Genomic DNA, 21,964 nt, shown 5'->3' with positions numbered 1-21,964 from the left:
TAGCGCCATCTGTGTGAGGAGGGAACACTTCCGGCGGAACAAAAAATAAAGCGGATGTGACGCAATATCCGGTAAAAAAAAGTGACGTCATTTTATTGGCCCTAGCGCGAAATTTGACCACAAAATATTCTACTTAGGCCCCTGATCGCTAAGGAGTCGCGCTACGGCGAGCCGGCAAGCCCTTGGCGAATGCGCTTGAAGCCAACGCTAGCTAAACTAATATCGACCCGTGACTAAACAGCGGTGTTTAAGTGTACCGTCGTGCAATTCGCCTTGGTTTTACCAGGAAACTTTATTCTTTGAGCTTTTATTCTGCGTTCGTGTCATCTTCCGCAGCGTGAATAAAGTAGGCAACAGCGTACCTCTCATATTTGCAGCGTTGCTTATTTGCTTCGCACATGCGCAGGGGACTTAAAGAGCGCATTGCATGCGTGCTTCAGTTCTAACGAGAAGAAATGACGCCTGGTCACGCCAAAATAATGATATTTCAGTTTTATTCAATGGTCACAATAAAGCAATTTAACACACCCTACACAATGAGCAACAAATGTCATAAGTACAAAAGGTGCGTACACTACGTGCACTATGTTTTGCCTTTTGTTCCGATAAATTAACCTTACGTGTAACGTATCAAGACATGCTAATTGTAGCGATCGTAGCGCGACAGATAACTTAGCGATCTGCTCACCGATAACCGGAAATATAGTAGGCACCGCATGTTCACGAAGGAAACCGGGCAGCAGGAATACTGATCCATGAAAATCCAGCAAGCACACTACTCCGAACCGTTGCCCCGGTGTCTTATCTAGAAGAGAGGGCTCGCCAGGCGTACGCGTGTTGCTATTGCATCCTTGGAACACCACATCGTTTCCGCTAGTACCGAGGAAAGCGTTCGGCGTGAAATGTTAGCCGCCTCGTGCCGTTGTCCGTTGAACACCGTAGCCAACACGTTCACCAACGATGAAACGCACCTCGCAACTTCGCGCACACCAAAATAAAGTTCTCACCAAATAATTGACAGAACGCATGCAAGTGCGAAACACCAGAACACCTGAGGGGGCGTGTCGCCGCAGACGAACTTTACGCGCGCCTTTCCGAACACTACAAGGACTGCGTCGCAGAGCAATGGCATGTGTCATTCTTTAGAGGGCGCTAATAAGGAGATTTTTGATAATGCATATACATTTTCATGAATTCTTTGTACACTGGATCTAAATAAATGTTATTCTGAAATAAATCTCGGTCATAAAATATAAATATTATTTTGTTGTTGAATGAAATTAGGTTTTTTGTTATTAGTGTTTGTTCCCACCACACCTAGTCGCGCTTCAATCGCTACTCCCATAACTCCCCATGCTGATGTCGCTGACGATAGGATCTGAACCGCTTTTCGCCCGAAGCTTCGCGACCTATTTGGATAGACCTTGCTTACGAGCGTGCCTTTCCATGCACTGCAAGGGCTGCCCTGAATGACAATGCCGTGCGCCTCTCTTCAGGGGGCGCTAAGAAAAATGTTTTTCGTAAGAATTAAACACTGTCGTACATTCTTGGCACATTGCACCTACATAATATTGTTCGGGAAATAAATGTAATTTCTAAAACATAAACATTCCTTTACGTTTAAATAAAACTTAGTTTTTCGCTATTAGTGTTTGTTCCCTCCAAACATAGTCGCGCTTCAATCGCAGCACCCATAATTCCCCTTGCTGGTGTCGTTGGCAATAGGTTCTGAACCGTTTTTCGCCCGAAGCTTCGCGACCTATTTGAATCGACCTTGCCCAGGCACGCCGCGAACGCTCAACATAATTTTTTGTTTCTCGCCAAAAACAAAAAACACTCCGATGAAACTTTCACAAATAAATCTCCTTTGTGTACTCTTCCCAACGAGACCAAACGTGCATTTTTACTTGGACTGCATCACCACTCTACATGTGCCTGAACGTGGAGCATTTCCCACATTTTTCAATGTTTGCGCCCCTTCCACTTCGAAACTACTCGGTCATCGACTTCAATATTTTTTTGACACGCTTACTGCCAACTATCCAGCCATGTGATTTAGTCCTATTTTGTCTGTAATATTCGTAGAATTTTTAAAAAATAATCAAAATGGGCGCAGAATTGCAGCATTGCTTCACCACAAAGCACATCGTGAGACAAAGTAGTGGTCGTCAATGGGTGATAATAAGATAGTGCCATTCCTTTTCAAGTAAACAGCAGATATTTAACGCGTTCCGCAAAGTATTGTATTTTTTAGAGTATTTTTTCGCAACCTATGTTTCACGCACTACGGCAAAATTCAAATACAGACAAGAAAAATTTTTTTTCCAAAAAAATACTTTTCGAGGGCAAATAGTGCACTGATATGAACGTCCAGTGTCGAGCGCAATGTCTGGGACGTTTGGCCCAGCGGAATGACCCAGCGTTAATATGTGAAGTTGATTACGCTGTTACAAACGCCGATAGCGAACACTGCAACCACAGTAGACGTTGCCACGATATGACGCCATTATAGGGTCTTTTTCGTAAGCAGTTTCAAGCAGTGGCGTAGCTCTGTGCATAAATACTTGACTGCAACGCAGAATGCCTCGTTTCGATGGCGGCTCTAACCGTGATTTTCAATCTTTGCGTCCCTCTGATATTTTCCTCAACGACAACGCTGCCGACGCCTGCCCCGCATATTCTGCGACACAAGCTGCATAACGCGATGGCGTAAAGATTTTTGAAAATATGTTATCGCCGTGCCTGAGTTGATACAAACTGTGACACCTGTGGCTCATACCCGTATTTCATGGGCCGTGGTAAACGGGTATGTGCCACGCGTTACTGACGGAAAGGGTTTCATGACGTACGCGACAAGTATCTCACGTTATACATGTAATGACCTGTTCGTCGTGTCCTTCATGCACTAATGCCTTCCCATGCAAATTTTGGGTATGTGGAGAGTTAAGGAGACGACCACGAGAGCGCCCAGATGTTAGTGGCTAGATAGATACGTACATAAAAAATTCGGCAGATCCCACGTACCGTGGGAGTCGTTGTTATGTGAAGCATGCGGCGGGAAGCGAAACGTTACAAAGTAACGCTAGAGATTTGTATAAATTTTATACGCACACATATATGTTGAAGAGCCGCATATGTGTTATATAACCAGTTGTTTACAGTTGGGTAACGCTGCCAACGGCAACGTGGGTATTATACCAACACCAGAAGCGGTAAGCTGATATGTAGTGCTTATACTTGTTCCTTACGATGGAGACCGCACGCACGTTTCACGAACCCGTGTGCATGTGTGCAAGAGGTTCTTGACAGTTCTCGAACAAGGTCATCATCACCGTGGTCAGTGAGCACCAAAAGCTGGTCATGACTTTTTATTGGATCCGGTCGTGATCGCGGTGACGAGGGGTCCATGTGTAGTGAAGTGTGAGGTATAGTACAGCTGTTGGAAATCGTGGACGCCTGGGTCATTTCGTCGAGAAATTTCCTGTCGATAGAGCCGGCGACATGTCGGAACCTGAAGTCACCCTTCGCGTTGGTAAAGTATAGGCCGTCGAGGCTGGTAGGCCTGGATACTGCTACGTAGACCAACATCAGTGGATGGCGCTTGTCGTATTTGTAGACTACCCGGGCGTATGTGGCTTACGTAGCCTAGCCTACCAAGCGGCTGTCGTCAATCTGGCATCATCCTCGGTCAACATGAGGCCATCGCCCAGCCTCGTAAGAAATGAAGAGGAGACTGCGTCGTTCTGGCGGACTAAGTGCACTTTACGGTGCGATGATGTGAACATCATACGTAACTTTCGTTAATGTATTCCTCCGGGGTCGAGCAATGCTTCAATATAGCTTGCTGAATCATAGGAATACAGATGTAATGTTTATTAGACTGCTATAAAAGCGGAGCCAACACTGGAACCACAGACTGATATGACTTCGTATCGTAGGAGTACACTTGGTAGGAGTATCATGTATTGTTTATTACTTTCTTGCAAAATTAGATAGCCAACACCACAACCACAATTGACGTTGCACCGCTATTACGCCTGCATAGGCTGTTTCTCCAAACCAGTTGGTAGACATGGTGTGGCTCCATGGTAGAATGCCTGATTGCCACGCAGAATGCTTGGGTTCGATTCCTGCTGAGATCCTAATTCTTATTCTTTCCATTCGGTCGGGTCAACGCTTCCAGTATCGGTTTTTCTTAAACTCTCGCATTTAAATTATCAATGTCTGTGCTCGGTGTTTCTTGGTAGACATAAACTATCAATCACCTGTGGCGCATACCCGTACACCGCGGCCCGTGGTAAACGGGTATGTGCCACACGTTTCTGGAGGAAAGGGTTTGATGACGTACTCGACAGGATTTTCACGTTATTCATGCCATGTCCCGACAGTCATATTCGTAATATCATCTAGCCCTCTCATGCCAATTTTGGTCTACACCAAGTTAAGGAGGCGATCATGAGAGCACCCAGACATAGGCAGGCAGGCAGGCAGAAAGTGCCAAAGGTTTGCTAAGGAATGCCTTCGCATTTAAAATCCGGCAGATACCGCGCAGCGTGGGAATCGATTTAATGCAAGGCAGTCAGCGAGGAGCTACTTAACAGCATTGTTTGGCTTTGAGACAAATCAAGGGATTCTTGTAATGACGTCTCGTTTACTATCGCTTGTTTGTCATGCATGTACAATATGATAATAACATGCTAATGAAACGTACATTCCAATATATACAAAGCATTACCTATCACTTATGTCTGTAATTCACTCATGCCATGCCAATTTTGCTTTGAGTTGAGTTTAATAAATTTTATTGGCCCGGGGCTAGGCTTCCAGGGATCCACCATTCGAGGAAAATCTTCCGAGGTCCGTATATGTCCACTTAACGAAACCGCAGCGAGCGCACGAAGACCGTGTCACGTAAATCATGATGTATATAACATGAATGCCATTATTTTCACGTTACAACCTGTCATTTTTGTTCGTCATACCATGCCATACCACTTTTGGTATATGTCCAGTTTAACAAAACGGCAGCGAGCGCACAGAGATTGCGTCATGTTAATCACGACGTACATCCGCGAGCAAAACTATACGGACCACGGGAGCGCGTGCCGAAATTGCCGTCTGCGCTGTCTTGTGGGAGCCGTCCATAGTTCGGCAAACTCACTCATGAGTCGACTCACCCAGACCCAGATCGAGCCACGAGTCTGAGTCTGAGTGAGTCAGGCTGAGTAATATTTTCGGTGAGTCTGAGTCCGAGTGAGTCTGGTCGAGAAACATTTCAGTGAGTCTGAGCCCGAGTGAGTCGGAATGAGGAAAATTTTGGTGAGTCTGGGTCCGAGTGAGCCCTAAGGGCAAAATGTATTTCATGAGTGAGTCAGAGTGAGCTCCACGTTTTTTGCCGACCTATGGAGCCGTCTGCTGTCGAGAGCATCGCTGTGGCCGCGCATTCGCCAGAGGAGTGCCCGGCGCTGCTACTTGGCGAGAGCAATGCTCTCGACAGCAGACGACCCGCCACTAGACGGCGCAAACGGTAATTTCGGCACGCGCTCCCCATAGTCCGTATACTCTTGCTAGCGGGTGTACATCTTCAATGCAAAAAAAGAAAAAAATCGGGGAGGGGCGAAGCATGTAGGGAAGCGTGTTTCAGCTCCACCAACGTGAAACCTTTGGAGGGGCGAGGCATGCAGTGTGCGCTGGTGTTTCCCAGAGCAGAATCGTGCACTGCTAATGCGCAATGAGAGACAGAAGAAATATTACACAGAAACCCGCAGTCCGTTTTAGCTAACGTGCACACTGCGAATCTTTATTCTTCAACTACGCACAGGAAAAATCTCCCAGCGGGACTACATTGCAGGTCAAGGTCCAGTGCCTATGTATACGTGCCTATGTGGCCAGTGAACGGGGTGGCCAGTGAAAAGACGACTGCTCGAGCTCGAGCAGTCGTCTTTTTCAATCGAGAAACTCGCTAGCAGACGCTGCCTGCGTCGGCGCTGTCTCTCGCGGGCGAGGGCGCGTTCATCGCAGAAAGAGCGTTTCCATAGTCAACGCGCGCCATTCACTCTTTCTCGCCATGCGGCGAGCGCTGAGGCGGGGGCAGCAGACGACGATGCACGCCAGCAGATGACGATGCGCGCCGAGCTCCTAAATTGGGGCTCACTACAAAACAGGGACAAAAGAAGAGAACAACCTTGGCGCACACATTAACTGGAAGTTTATTGAAGAAGCACCACACATATAGCTTACACATTAAGCACGTGGTAAGGTTTCTGTCCCCTATAAAAACAAAATGACTTTACACCTTAGACAAAAACAAGCGTAGGCGCATGCGTCAGAACGAAAAAAGGAGGGGAAACAAATTTAGGCAGCTTCGCCCTATGGGTGCCAAGCGTGAAGGAAGTGCGGACCCTTCTTTGTTTCTCTTCGGTTTTCTCTTTCTTTCCTCCTCTCTTTGATTCGTTTCCTCTTTTTCCGTTTCTTTTTTCTTTCTTTATTTCTATAATGCTTCCTCTCTATTTCTTGCCCTTTCTATTTTCCTTCTTATATTTTCCCATTCTTTCTATTTCTCGCTTGCTTCCACTTCTTTTTTCTATTTTTATACGTGGTTTTGCCTGCGTTACGCCAAGCGACGACAGCCCGGGCTCCTATTGGCCGCGAGATCGAGCGGAGTCGCCGCCTGGCGGCTACTGGCTGAAGCGCGCCTAGTGTGGATTGCTCCCTGCGTCGTCTGCTAGCCACGTCGTGTTTGCATGTGCGCGTACGTCATGCACGTTCTCAAAGGGCGGTTTGTTCTGTTGTGTTAGCGCGAGTTTAACTGCTCGTACGTATACCTAACATGGTGTACAGAAGGAAATGGGCTTGCTCGGCTGCATGCGCATTGTAATAAGATCAGTGAGTGCGACTTTCGAGAGGGCTGTATATTGGTGCCGTACCCTTCGTTCGCCAGAATCATTGCATTGTTGGTGCAGCTTTCTGGTTTAAGAGCATCCTAAAGTGCGCTGGGCATAGCCCCATACATGAGGAGCATTAGGTAGTGTGTGAAGGCAACATTTTAGCGACTCGTTGGTAAACAAAAACGAGGCTCTAGGCCATGCACTTTCGCGTTGTTTTTAGGTGTATAACTGCGGCACTGTAGTTCATCGGTTATGCGATGAGCTTTAGTTGTGCTTAAGATGTCCTCTTATTTTACGGTCGTGGTCCCGCTACAGCGAAATATTTCTATCAAGTGAAGTCTGACACTTCGGTACTCAAACTGTCCCCTAAAAAAAAAAAAAAACAGACAATGGAATGACACGTCAGTGATAAAACGGAGTTGCCGCGCGCAATTTTTACTCGGGGCGAAATTCACGCAGAACCACCCGTGTGCTTAGATTTAGGTACGCTTTTAAGAACCCTGATGTTAAAAATTAATCCCGACGGCGTGCCTTACATTTCTGTCGTATAATTTCACGAAAAGTCTCATCCATTTTTATTACATTATCATAAGCGTTTGTGTGGAGTTGTTACAAATTGATGGAAGGCAGCGGACATTATTTGTTTAAAAAAAAAGACACTGATTCCATAAAATAACCGGACCTTTGTTGCATCACTGTCGCGCACGTAATCAATCGATGAAAGCTCTGTGCTAAACTCTTACCTTTTTATTCTGTTACTGGAGCAAGAACAAGTGCGCACGCGTTGAACGTCTCCGTGGCGCCGCTGTCGATCACGTAGCTTTCCTGACTAAACTTATCAACTGTCCTACATTTCATGGAGAACTGAACAATAATGAAAAAAAAATCCGTATTTGCTCGAGCAGTGCTAATTGCAGAGCAATATGGGCTGGTATACAAATGAACAAGAAGTAAACACTTAAGCAGTTCAGTCGTGCTGCAGCAGTGCGTAGTAGATAGAACACAAGCCCAACACGTACAGAGAAAACAACCAAAAGCGTCATTGTCATCCAGGGCAAGCATCACTTTCATCGGCAGATTGCGCTTCTCTCACTAGTAATAATAACATTGGATGATCTTCGTGCATGATTCAACAATGAAGAGCTTATATATTGCCAGTAAGCTGCGATCAACGCATTTTATTCGCCGAGAATCGGCTCAAACCGCTCACAACGAAGCGCCGCTGTGTGCATTTGTATACGCGCCGCCGACGGCCTCTCCACACTAACGCGGTGACGGTGCTGCCACCTATAGGTCGATCTCGCGGCCAATAGTGCTTCGCGCTTATCATCATCAAGGCTCTCGAAGAACAAGAGGAAGAAGACTTCTCCTTTGCGCGAACGAGCGCTCATTATGCTACAGATGGCTATGCTATTCGTGGTTTTGCCTGCGTTACGCCAAGCTACGATAGCATAAGACAGGCCGGGTCCGCAGTTTAAAAAAAAAAAAATTCACCATCTCCCACTAAAGGCAACCATGTGGAGATGCGAAGGAGCGCATTAGGCCCGTATTCACAAACCAAACTTATCCTTATCTTTTGCCCTCCTTACCTTTTCGGCTCCTTAACGCGTTTCATAAACAAACCTTATGCCTCAGTCCAACCTTTCCTTAACCTTATCGCCGTGAAAAGGTGGCGTTCGATAAGGTAGCCCGGGATGTACCTTAAGGCGCCACTTATGCGGCGCGCTATGGCTGATTACGCAAGAAGCTTTACGATGTCATTAAAGAAAAGGTGACAAAACGATCGGCGTCCATATGTGCAATTAACGCTGCGAGTGTTCGGCAACCATCAAAATTCCATGGAAGAGTTCAGCGACGATGTGTTGCTGAGCAGGTTCCGCTTCTCGAAGCGAGCACTTCATGTCCCCAAGCTTGCCGCTGGAAACGGCCTCCACTACGTCGGTTTTCCCGTGCAACCGCTCCTTCAGCTGCTGGTGGCGCTCTGTTTCTACGGCGCAGGCACTTTTCGAATTCTGAATGATGACTTCCACACTGCCCCGCATTATTCACACGTGGGAAAAAATCAGACAGGGTACGGCCCGGAAGACGACGTGTTTCACTACGGGATGGGATATTTTTTACCCATTTTTCCACTCACGTAGTCGCTGCTCGGTGCGTAGCCGCACGTCACTCTTGCTGCTTTGAGCTGCTCCCACATTCTCGTGTTTATTTATTTATTTATTTATTTATTTATTTATTTATTATTTTGTTACCCTCAATCGCCGAAGCTTTACAGAGGGGAGTGGGTTACAACATGAAAAATACAAACAATGAGAAAAAAAAAACGTGCTATTTTATACATGAACAAGACTAAAGCAAAAAACATCTCTACTCAATGAAACGCAACAAAAGTGAAACGTAAAAATAAGCAAATCACAAGAAGCAAATAGTGAATGTGGTAAAATTATACAGTACTAGCAAGAAAGTGTAAAAGTAAGAGAATAACACACACACAGAAAAATCAAGAATCCACTGGAAAACGCTGGCATCTTGACACGTGGAGACAAATTCGTAGGGAGGGGGAATAGATCGGATGACTAGGGAGAGCTATCACGAAATAGGTGAACTGATAAAGAATGACGAAAGAGGGAGTGATCAGAGATGGAAACGATGTCACCTGGTAGCTGATTCCAATCGTTTGATGTGACCGGTATGAAGGAGCAAGAAAATGTGTTTGTGTAGCAGAAAGTACCTTTAACCTTGTGTTCGTGGTCGATCCGAGAGGAGTGATATGTGGGAGGCGTAATGAGCTCGTTACGCAGTGATGGATGATGGTAGGTCTTATGGAAAAGGCAAGGCGGAAGTACTTGCGACGCAGTGATAGAGGTGGCAGTGACAAATGGTGCTTCATTGCTGTTACGCTTGATGTACGGTGATAATCCGATAGAATAAAACGTGCAGCGTTATTTTGAATTAGCTCAAGGTGCCTAATCAAGTTTTCGTGGTGAGGGTTCCAGATTGCGGCAGCGTACTCCAATTTCGAGCGCACGAGGGTTTTATAAAGAAGCATCTTCAAGGAAAGTGGGGCGTTGCTAAAATTTCGACGTATGTATCCCAATGTACGGTTAGCACTGTTCGTGATGACGTTAATATGGGCATTCCATGTTAGATTGAAAGAAATGGTAACGCCTAAGTACCGGTATGACGACACGTGGTCAAGATAAACATCACCCAGTTTGTATGTTGAGGAGTTATTAAACTGGCGGGAGACGGTCATTAGCTTGCATTTTTTGGGATTTAATTTTATAAGCCATTTATCGCACCAATTCCTAATGTTATTTAAGTCTGTCTGCAAGATGTTCCTATCATCATCGGTACGTATTTCTCTGTAAAGCACACAGTCGTCGGCATATAAATGAACGGATGAAGAAACGCAGTCAGGGAGGTCATTAATATATATTAAAAACAGCAGAGGTCCCAGAACTGAGCCCTGCGGCACACCCGATGTTACACTTATTTCCGGCGAGTCATGACCGTTAACAGTGACGTACTGAAGACGGTTTGTTAGAAAGTAGTCGAGCCATGCCAGTACATTCGAGTCAAGGTTGAGAGAGGAGAGCTTATGCATTAGTAAAGCGTGATTGACTTTTTCAAATGCTTTTGCAAAATCCAGGAAAATGCAGTCAATTAGAGATTGTTTATCAAGAATGGTATGCAGGTGATGAGTGAAAAGAAGCAACTGGGTTTCACAGGAAAACGTACGCCTAAAACCGTGTTGGGCCGATGTAAAAAATGAATTCGATTCTAAAAATTTCGCAATATGCGAGTGCAGTACATGTTCCATTAGTTTACACGGAGTGCTCGTTAGTGAAATGGGCCGATAGTTAAGAGCGGAGTGTTTATTACCAGACTTGTGTATCGGCACAACCTTACCGACCTTCCAGTCCAGCGGCAAGGTTGCTTGGTCAAGTGACTGCTGGAAAATCTTACACAAGAAGAGAGACGAATATGCGCTTGTTTGTTTGAGAAACTTTGAGTTGATACCGTCAGTCCCACATGATGAGGATGTTTTAAAGTGTCAATTAACTTCGAAATTCCTGCAGAATCAAAAGTGATAGGAAACATTGAGCGGTAGTCACGGCACACAACTGCGTCAACAGGTGCAGCAGTGTTTCCCGAGAAATTGGCTGAAAAAATATTGTTAAATAAACGCGGCACATTCAGATGCTGGTAGCGGCTCACCAGAGTCATCGTTGATTGATAAATCCGCATTTTGCTTAGAATTGATAACGTTCCAAAATTGCCGGGGGTTCCTTGATAACAATTCAGGCAACGTATGCGTTTGGAAACGATTCTTAGCAGCACGCACAGCTTCCACGTATTCTGCCTCAGCATTTTGATACGCTACCCAGCAATCTCTAGTATTTTGCAACTTGGCTGTGCGGAAAAGGCGCTTTTTTCTATTAGACAAACGTTTGAGATGCGTGTTATACCACGGTCTTTTTGTGTTGTTCCGTATGCGTCGAAGGGGAATGTGCGCATTGGTGAGATTAGTAACTAAGTTTTTGAAAAGATCCCAGTTCTCTTGTACACTTCTCTCTTCAAAATTGCAACAAAATGTGTCTAAGTACGCGCACATATCTTGGTTAATGGCGTCAAAATCTGCATTGCGGTAGTCCCGGATGTACTTGTCTTCTTCAGTTCCACGTGAAAAAGACATGGTGATGTCGAAATGTAACACCAAATGGTCGCTCAGACCAGGAAGATAGATAATTGGGGATATGAAGTCTGGATGTGTTGACAAAACTAGGTCTAATGTATTAGACGATTCATTAGTTACCCTTGTTGGTTTCGTTACAACCTGGGTGAAGTTAAAACAATTACAAAAATCTAGGAACTGTTGGGATTGTGTTGAAAAGGGGTCGAGCAGAGGAACACCAGTGTGCCAGGTGATGTTAGGAAAATTCATGTCACCAAAAAGAAAAATTGGTGACGAAGGATACCGAGTGACGACATAGCCGAGAACGTCATGCAATTCATCGACGAATGACGATGTATAGTTTGGAGGACGATAGCATACGCCTAATATAATCTTTGTGTGCTTACTTGAAATACCAACCCAGACTGTTTCCAGAGAGGACACAACTTCTACTTGAAAAGAGGAAATTGTTTGCGATACGGCTATCAATACACCACCACCCTGTCTATCCTCTCTATCGCACCGATACACGTCATATGTGACGTCAGTCTTGAAAATTTCTGTATTTTCCACCGTTGAGTTGAGCCATGTCTCGGTTAATATTACTAATTTTGCCTCCACTGAGGAAATAATAGAATTAAGCTGAATCCTGTGTTTCATAATGCTCCTTATGTTGGAAAAAAGAACAGGTACTTTGAAAAGAGCAGTCACGTCATCATTCCTACCTCCGGCTAATTGTTACTTGTGAGAACGACTGGAATGAGTAGAATTCGCATTAATTTTGCGGTTACGAGTACTAAAGGCAGGTCCATTGCGACTACCCGATGGCTTATCTTGGGTGACACTGTCGTTTGGAACGGGAGTTGTAGTCTTACGAGTTTCCTTCTCTAGTATACCATCAGTTGCACGGTCATAAATGTAGCAGGTGTTACCTACATACAACTTATCATGCCGAACTGAGAAGGCTGGTGACTGTGGCAATGAGTTTGCAAACTCAAATAGTTTTTTCCGTGAAACTCGTGTGGCTATTGAAAGGTCTTCTGTGACAGAAACATTAATACCTTTAAACTTTGCTCGCTTAAAAAGAACTTGCTGCCGAAGCTTAAAACGACTAAACTTGACAATGACAGGTCTACACCTGTTTTCTTGGTAGCTGCCACCTAACCTATGCGCACGCTCAATTACATCATCAGTTATGTTCGGGTCGACATGTTGCGTCAGAAGGCTTACAATTTTTTCCTCGGTTTGTATCCACGATTCCTTAGCGTCCGGGATACCATGAAAGATTAGGTTATCACGACGCGCCCTGTCTTCAATGTCGTCAAGGCGTGAACTCATGACAGTGCTTGTTTGTTCGAAGGTTTTCACGGCCTCTTCTGCTAGATTGAGCCGCTCTTTTACGTCATCGATTTTGTCACATTGGGCCTCGATTTTCAATATTCGCGTATTCATTGCGACAAACTTTTCTTCGAAAGACTTCTGCGCCGTTGCGACATTAGCCGAGATATCCACTTGGCCCTGGGCTAGCCTACCCGTCTCAGCTTTTAGTTCTCTTAACATTGTTAAGAGAACTTCACTTCCTTAAGAGAACTTCCTTCACTAACACCGCGTGCTCTCGCAATTATTCGCTATCACAACGCGACGATCTCAAGTCGATGAGCAGCGCTGGATCTTCAGTAAAATTCAATTTTCGCGTTTCTGTCGCACTCCATAACAAGCGTATGTATGATCCACGCAAACAGCCCCACACGCACGCACGCAGGCAGACGGACAAAAACCGCTCGCAACTCCGCGCGCCTGTCTGTGCCCCCGTAGAAACCAGCGCTTTGTGGACCGGCGCGTCGGTCTCCGCCACTGATCTCCACTAGGAGGAGCTGGATGGCGCATAGAGCACGCGGGCGTGAAGCCACCGGTAAGCCGCCGTTCTTGTCCCGGAAGAGAGCTTTTCTCCTCTTTTTTAAAGAAATACCTGCCTGTAGCGCAGTAAACTGTACGAATCGACCTGAAAAGTCGTCAGGGAAGAGATTTCACGCGTAAGTACCTCAAAGTTGCATTACTTTTTACGCATTTTGCACGTTGCTGCACTCCGCCGTATTCGGACGGTGTCGGCACGGCGTCTGTCATCTTTGGTGTAGCGTTTGTCGGCGTCTAAAGTGAGGCGTAATCGCAGAGTCTGAAAAAATAAAAAATAAAAACGATCATAACAACAGCTGCCACCCGAGAATATTTGAATTGCGCGACTGAGACGGACAGAAGATGCCAGCTTCCGGGACAAACAGGGGACCTTCCGGTGGCTTCACAAGCGCCCGCCTCGCAGAGCGGGGATGCGCCGTCCAGCCTTTTTAATGGAGGTCAGTGGTCTCCGCATGTGCCGGCGCGTCTACGCGAGCCGCCGGTTGCTATGACAACGGTAAAACAAAGAAAAGGAGCAAACGGCGCGGCAAGACGAGGCGTGTTGTTACCGAAACTTGCGCGGGTATACGTTCCTGCATTTTTCTTATTTGTTTTGAGGAGCACACAGCTTTTTTTTCTTACTAATAAACCAACAATGAGCCAGTAAAAGTTCATAGCCTCGCTCCCATGCTCGTTCCTTATGACGACAAGGCCGCCTTCCGTAAGGCTGCCTTAAAACTGAATAAGGCCAGTTTATGAAACCCACTGTGACCTTTTCTTATCCTTACACTTTTCCCTTCCTTACAAAAGGCCGCCTTATAGCGTTAAGATAAGGTTGGTTTGTGAATACGGGCCTAAAACCGAATAAGGCGAGTTTATGAAATGCACTGAGGCCCGTATTCACAAACCAACCTTATCTTAACGCTATAAGGCGGCCTTTCGTAAGGAAGGGAGCCATGCCAGGTCTATAAACTGGTTTGGAAAAACAGCCTACGCAGGCGTAATATCAGTGCAACGTCAATTGTGGTTGTGGTGCTTGCTGTCTACTTTTACAAGAAAGCAATAAACACTACATGATACTCCTACGATGTGTACTCCTACGATACATGCATCATATCAGATTAACGTCTGTAGTTCCAGTGTTGGCTCCGCTTTTATAGCAGTCTAATAAACATTACGTTTGTATTCATATGATTTAGCAAGCTATAGTGAAGCATTGCTCGACCCCGGAGGAATACATTAACGAAAGTTACATATGATATCCGCATCACCGCACCGTAAAGTGTACTTTGTCCGCCAGAATGACGCAGTTTCCTCTTCATTTCTTAAGAAGCTGGGCGATGGCCTCATGTTGACCGAGGATGATGCCAGATTGATTGACAGCCGCTTTGTAGACTAGGCAACGTAGGCCACAAACACCCAGGTAGTCTACGAATATGACAAGCGCCACCTACTGATGTTGGTTTACGTAGCAGTATCCAGGCCTACCAGCCTCGACGGCCTATACCTCACCAACGCGAAGGGTGGCTTCAGGTTCCGACATGTCGCCGGCTCTATCGACTTACAATTTATCCACGAAATGACCGAGGCATCCACGAATTCCAACAGCTCTACTATACCACGTACATCACTACACATGGACCCCTCGTCACCGCGATCACGACCGGATCCTATAACAAGTCATGACCAGCTGCTGGTGCTCACTGATCACGGTGATGATGACCTTGTTAAAGAACTATCAAGAACACATGCACACGGGTTCTTAAAACGTGCGTGCGTTCTCCATCGTAAGGGACAGGTATAATATCAGCTTAGCGCTACTGGTGTTGGTTATATCCACGTTGCCAGTTGGGAGTGTAACCCAACCGTAAACAACTGGTTATATAACACATGTGCGGCTGTTCAACATGTATGTGTGCGTATACAATTTATACAAACCTAGAGCGTCATTTTGTGACGTGTCGCTCAGTAAAAAAATTACGCCACAGTCACCTTCCCGCCGCATACTTCGCATAACATCGACTTCCCACGGTACATGGGATCTGCCGAATTTTTTTTTTTATTTCTTTCTTCGCGCCAAAAATTACCGCAGTTGGTCCGCAATTACCAACTCGCCCGACAAAAAGTCCCGATGCTTTTAAGGCGCGGTGTGATGCTTTTGAACCTGTGCTCGCTTGTTATTTTGGTGTTGGGTGATGACGCTCACTAAACCTTTCCTGTTGCAGTGAGAACGCCCGACAACAACTGGAGCTCCTGCGCGAGGCGCGGCGGCACGCGGCTGCCCTGCTCATCCAGGCAGTGTGGCGTGGTTGGCACCAACGGTTGCGGTGGCCCAGCCAACGCCGGAGCCTACAGCTGCACGGAAGGGCACCGCGGGTTGCCAACATGAGGCGCGTGCACTTTTTTTTGTCACTACTTACAAGAATTGGCAAAAAACATCGTGTTTTGATCAGGCCCGTTTGCTGTCACACTAAAAAATTAGAGTGATGCAAAATGTTTGAACAGAGAACGATGCTGAAGGCTCGGCTACATTCTCTCAATGTGAGAAAAAATGAACGAATAAATAAACGTCTACACTTTAACAGGCACAAGTTGCAACTGAAATCCACCATAGCTGCCTTGAACGTACCAGAAACTAGGCGGCCTACGAGCGACAAAACAACGCTAAACGACAGGACGAAGAAAGGACACAGACCGCGGCGCTGCAGAACAAGCACGTGCGTTTATTCTTCCACTTAGCATTTGTATGAACTCCACCGGAAAGAAAAAAATTTGCAGTGGCTTAGCTCGGCTATGCCAGGATATACGTAGCGTTAGCAAAGGTTCAGCTGATTATTCTTAGCTTTCCAGATTGTCTAGGATTATTAGCCTTCTTCTGTTCATTCTTCGTACGCTAAACCGCTAATGCCAGGCAACTACTTCGGGATCCGATGAGATAAGCTTCTCGGCTCTTCTGCGCCGTCGAGCAGCATTTGCGCTCTCCTTCTCCATGGCGTTACCCACGTGCAAACGCCAGTCAGAGGCGCTATCAAGCGGCCCCAGCGCAATTTCAGACGGCGACTGCACAGCGAAGGCGAATGGCTCTGCGCGCGCCGGCGCCACTTTGCCTTCGACGCCACTCCTCTCGAATTCGGCGCAGACCAGCGGCGGTGGCGGAGTCTGCGCGCACGCCGGCGCCAGCATCTCTTCCGCGCCTACGACCCCACTCCGCCCGAACGCAGCGGCAAGCCGCGCGCGGCGGTGTCGGATAGCGCGTGAGATGCCAGCTCCGGTGACCCAGCTGTGTGACATCAGTGATCCTCGCACATGCGCAGCACCGCTCATGACGCTCCACGCGAAATCGGATCCGGCTAAGCAACTAACGCTACAAAAAACAGCACAACAGACGAGAAAATGAGCATTTGGCCTGCGCAGAGGCAATAGCCGTAAGCAGTTGCACAGGAATGCTATCTACCTCGGAAGGAGGGGAGGTACGCCCCGCCACTATTGTGGATGTGATGAGCTTCATAAATAACACGAGCGCGTTCATGAGTGGTATTTTGGCAACAATGTCAAATGCTTAACAGGCGGCTTGCAGCCGCAATCACTGCAGTGTAGGGACAATTAAAAACCTAGGAGCCCTTCCCCTGTCGGGAAAACGGGTGCGTGCCTTTCTTTCCTTCTTTCTTTCCAATCTAACCAAGGTTCCTAAGCGCTTTATTAGTAACACCATCCGGCGCAGCCGCCGAGCAATCAATAAAGTTCTTCCGTCTTTTTTTCTGTCGCATTGGGCAATGCTCTCTTATATTTTTTTTTCCTACCCCCATGCCGGGAATTGGACCTTCACCCACGTGTTTAGCAGCACAACACCTCTGTTGCTACATCCCCAGGAGTTCGAGACATGTACGTGTCGCGACATCTCGCGGCGGTGGCGGGCCTCTCGCCATAACTGAATGGGACGCACACAAAAACATATCTAACGAATGAAATTTGATATTGAAAACGACTCTTGGTTTCAGATACTATGGAACCCCTAGAACATTTTAGGCGTAATTCTAATAGCATTCCACAAAGCGCCTGTCTTTCCAGGCCATTCGAAGATTTTAATATACAGCCTATGAGAGCTGCCTCAGTTTAGACCCATTTCGGCCTCTCTCAACTCCGAGCTCAGAGGATAGGTTTTAGATTGGCTCAGAAGCGCTCTTTCAATTTATAGGCTGCTTTATTGTGCAGCTAAAGCCACGCAACTTCCCCGATCGTTTTTGCCGGCCTTATACTTGTTTCTAAAGCCCACATCTGCTTCTACATTGCATCGGGGTGTGTCGAAATAGCTCGCGGTGCTGACGGAGTTCTCGAATACAATGCTCGGAAGCGTGATGTCCAACAACCGAGACGGAATGTCCAACGAGACTGAATGTCTAATTTGGAAGAGATAAACGTGCCCTCGTTTGAAATTTATCAGACAACTGATTCATTAAGTTAAGATAGCTTAACGCAATATCGCATTTTTATGTGTTTTGCAAATATTGACTGTATGTGGCGTCGGGCGTCGTATTTTTGTTTCCGTATTCACTTTACTGCATTTATCATAACTTCAAGTTTTGTTAGTCTTTTTTGTATTTTTAGTTTTCGTATGTATGTTGAATATGTTACTTTATTTTGTTTGTTTGCATACTTTGCTGTTCCTGTTTATCTCTGTCATAAATCGGACATCACAGCCTCTTAAAATATTACGAGAGAGGGCGCTGCCTCGTCCACTTTGTGCGGTATCTATGTGCGTTTAGTCCCTGAGAGTGTTACCACTCGTAGCTGAGGCAGCGAGTGTGAAACACTTTTTGCCAGGAAGCGTCACGAGGCAGGACGAAGCCCTTGCTATGAATGTGCGAAAGAAGAACTGTTCGAGGAGCTCGCTTGTTTGTTAGAAAACCAACATCCAATTAAGCCAAATAAAACATTGGGGACATTATTTGTTGCTTTTTTTTAACTGCGATGTACTAATTATAACCCATATTGAAAGGAATTCCAGTGGACGAAGAAGCACCCGTTCCGTCGGTGGGATCCGAACCCGCAACCTTATAATTACGGCGACGATTTGCGCTGGCTAACACTCCCAGTGATCAGACTAACGTAAATACCCAACAAAGGGGACGAGGGTGCCCCCTCCGTCGTAGCTTAAGTTATTAGAGCATCAGACGCGTAATGCGGAAGTTGTGGGTTCAAATCCCACCGAAGAAAGTGCGCTTTTTCGTGCCATTTAAGTCCTTTCAATTTAGGTCATATTCGTTACACCACAGATAAAAAAACATGGCCGATCACTCTGTCATAGGATTCGGCATAACACGAAAGTGAAACGTGTCTTCACAGAAGTTGTGCTTATCGTGTAGTGATATATGAGAGCTTCTACAATGTATTTTGGTGTTTGGCAGCTATAGCACCGTTCGACGTGGATGCACCCATGTTGACGCCTAGTGGCATGTCTCCATCGCGACGACTAACGCCCACGATCATGATTAAACCGTTGTGGTAACTGAAGTTGTAAACATATATTTGGAATCAGCGAATCGTGAATCGCGCGTGAAGATGACATCAACAAGCTCATAATCAACACTGGTACCCGATATGCACTTCTTCAAAACGTCGTCAATTAAGGGTAGAAGCGGCACGGTGTGCGCTTACTAGTAATGGGTTACCGACGCTTGTGTTCATGCATACACTACCACACTGCGCTTCAGCAACACGGGAGGCAGAGGTTCGTAGCTTGAGCCGCAAGCGCGTGCGTCCCGCTGGCCTCTGTCTCGCTCCACCAAGGCACGACATTCGCCCGTCGAAATCGTGTCCTTTCTGTAACGTGTATTGCAGTAGTTTTCTTAGTCGGTGCTCTCGCAATCGAAGCAGTCGGCGGCGGTGAAATCTCGTTGATGCATGTGGAAGCTGCACCACTGCGATGAGCCGGCGCACGCTGACACGAAGCGAAAGGCAAAGAACGTAACTGCGTCTAGGGTGCCTCGGCGACGCCAGCGCAGCCAGTGTCCCTGGCTGGTATCGAGAGATTCGAGACGCTTTAACCATGACCTCCGATATCGAGCACGATCTCGGAGTAAGCGCTAGTAAGTGTCGATCGTGACGCGTTACTTCTTTTCACATCTCACAGACGGCGACACCGCCCCGCTCCGTCCCGCCTACGTACACCGCCAACAGAGAGCACCGTGCGAAAGAGGATGTGTGAAAGATATAAGGCGCGTTCATGGAGGGTCCGTCTTCTGCCAAGTTGGCTTAGTCGGTTGAGCGTCGGGCGCTTACCGTCGCGGCTGCAAGGCCGTGGGTTCGATTCCCAGCGGCGGATATTTTTCTTCTTTCTCACCCGTTGGCGTCCATTTTATCACCGTCATAACCTAGACGGAAGTACTTGGTGGACCCCGGCATAAAACACTTTCGTGTTAAAAAACAACAAACAACGTACCTATGCTTTCCTTGGCTTGATTCTTCGCTTTCTCGAGACCCTCGAACAATCCTTTCCTCTTAAAGAATGTGGGTCGAAGAAGCTAGGGAGCGAAGTTTTCCTTTAAAATTAAATTCTTGGGTTTTACGCGCCAGAACCATGAAATGATTATGAATCATGCTGCAGTGTGGGATATTAGTTTTAGTTTTGACTACCTTGATGAAAACATGTCATGGCATTTCGGCTACAAGAGAACCGCGGGCCGGTCTAGGAACGACTAGGCCGTTAAAGAGGCGGTGTCACCAAATTTTGAGGCTATAAAAAGCTTGCTGTAGGCTTCCTCTGTAAGCAAGGAAGCTCAGCACGAAGTGTTGTACGCAGCAAACGTTTAGAATATATTTTAATTCACTTCCAAAGTCTGTATAAATCCTCATCCTCGCTCGAGACCCATCGCTAGAGCGACTGACACCGACGTCACTATGCAGGAAGCGTAACGAAAGTTTTAGTGACGTCACATCACATTAGAGTGACGTGCAATGAGCGGTGACCTACAGCTCCGCTGCACCGGGCCAGTCAAGAGAGCATTAGGCCATCGGCTGCGAACTGCTCATTTTTTTCTGAGATTATTTCTGAGCATATATTGGGATGTGTGGAACGAAAACGGAAAAACGAAATTTGCGACCGGGACGGAACGTCCAACGAGACGGAATGTCCAACCGAGACTGTATGTCCAACGAGACTGAATGTCCACTATTGGACAGTCAGTCTCGTTCGACATTCAGGCCGCAAGCGTTCCTCAACTACGTCAATGTACACAATTCCTGGCCAGGCTGGCTACAAGGAGTCCCATGCGTCAAACAATTAAATGCAGTGTAGTGAATAGAGGACGACGACAAAACAAACGAGCAAGCAAGCAAGTCTCAATGTCAGTAGTAGCACGGGACGCGAGCTCGCGCCTGCCCGGATTTTGGCTGCTTGACGCCCACCGTTCTTCGATGCCCTAACCTTGACGTTTCTCGACTTCTCGAGTCCACCATCAGAGAAGAGGAGGAAATCCTGAAGGGCATCGAGGACGGCGCTATTAATATTCTGCTCGCTAGGAATCCCCCCACAGTCGCTGCACTGGTCTCATTGTGTCAGAGTTTGGACGAGTTGCGTAGGCAGCACTCGATCGCACGCCAAGCCCTCGACGAACGACACTCTATCAGTCTTGCACCTTACTGCTCGCCCTGACGATCAGCAGCCTTTGCTATCCACCGCCAAGGAATTCACCTGTGAAGAGGTGTCAGCTTTGATTACTACCTCTCACTAACGAGCATGCGCAGACATTGGCCCCTGACCACGTCATGCGGACCCAAATTGCAGAGTCCCTACCATCTATGCCTCAAAAACCACCCGTCACTGTGCTGCTTACTTAAGCTGCCATCGCTGCTCGGCCCCCTCAACAGCCGTGTGGCCGACCTGCGATGCCGACCCCAGCCAACCCGCCGACCGCGAAATCTGCGCCGCCTCATTTGGCGGGGCCTTCGCCTTCGCAAAACGTTTTCTTGGGCTTGTTGGTTCATGACTTCTGTGGGAAAATTGTAGCGCAAAACAACACAATTCCCGTGTCCTTGTGTTGTTTTGCGCTACAATTTTCCCTTCGCCTTCGTTTTTCCGCCGCCAAGACGTGTCGCGAACACTGGACAGCAGGCCCGTCTGCTTCGCTTGTGGAGTAACTGTACACGTCACTAGCCACTGCCACCGATGCTCCCCTTCTTTCTTCGACACCGTGACCATGCCTGATCCCTCGTCGTCACGCACGCCATAGACGTACACCGCTGATAATCGACCATCCTCCTCCTCGACGACATCGTAGTCTTTTCTAGGGAGAGTCCTGCTTCCCTTGTTCGCCTTCGTGAGATCTTGACGTGCCTCACCTCAGCTGGTCTTGAACTTAGCATAAAAAAGTTTCATTTTGAGGAAGCGTTCTTCCGGACCCAGCGTACTACCGGACGCGTTCCCCCGGACCAGAAAGCGTCCTTCCGGACCCAGCGAAACTGCGTGCCGTTGCCGAATACCCCAAGCCCACTTGCATCAAGACGCTTC

The 21,964-nt window shown here is 47.1% G+C and overlaps 1 protein-coding gene across 1 annotated transcript in view; it reads left to right on the top strand.

Moving 5' to 3' along the window:
- The window catches only part of LOC119400559 (unconventional myosin-Vb-like), a 260,416-nt gene that overhangs the window by 215,885 nt on the left and 22,567 nt on the right, over positions 1 to 21,964 (top strand). The window contains exon 21 of the mRNA XM_049417693.1: positions 15,684 to 15,852. Within this exon, the coding sequence (XP_049273650.1) occupies positions 15,684 to 15,852 (169 nt within the window). The remainder of the gene's footprint in view (positions 1 to 15,683; positions 15,853 to 21,964) is intronic.

The sequence above is a fragment of the Rhipicephalus sanguineus genome, chromosome 7 (genome assembly GCF_013339695.2).
Source record: "Rhipicephalus sanguineus isolate Rsan-2018 chromosome 7, BIME_Rsan_1.4, whole genome shotgun sequence".
NCBI classification, from domain to species: domain Eukaryota; kingdom Metazoa; phylum Arthropoda; class Arachnida; order Ixodida; family Ixodidae; genus Rhipicephalus; species Rhipicephalus sanguineus.
Note: the sequence above shows the minus strand (reverse complement) of the source record. Positions and strands in the feature narration are given on the sequence as shown.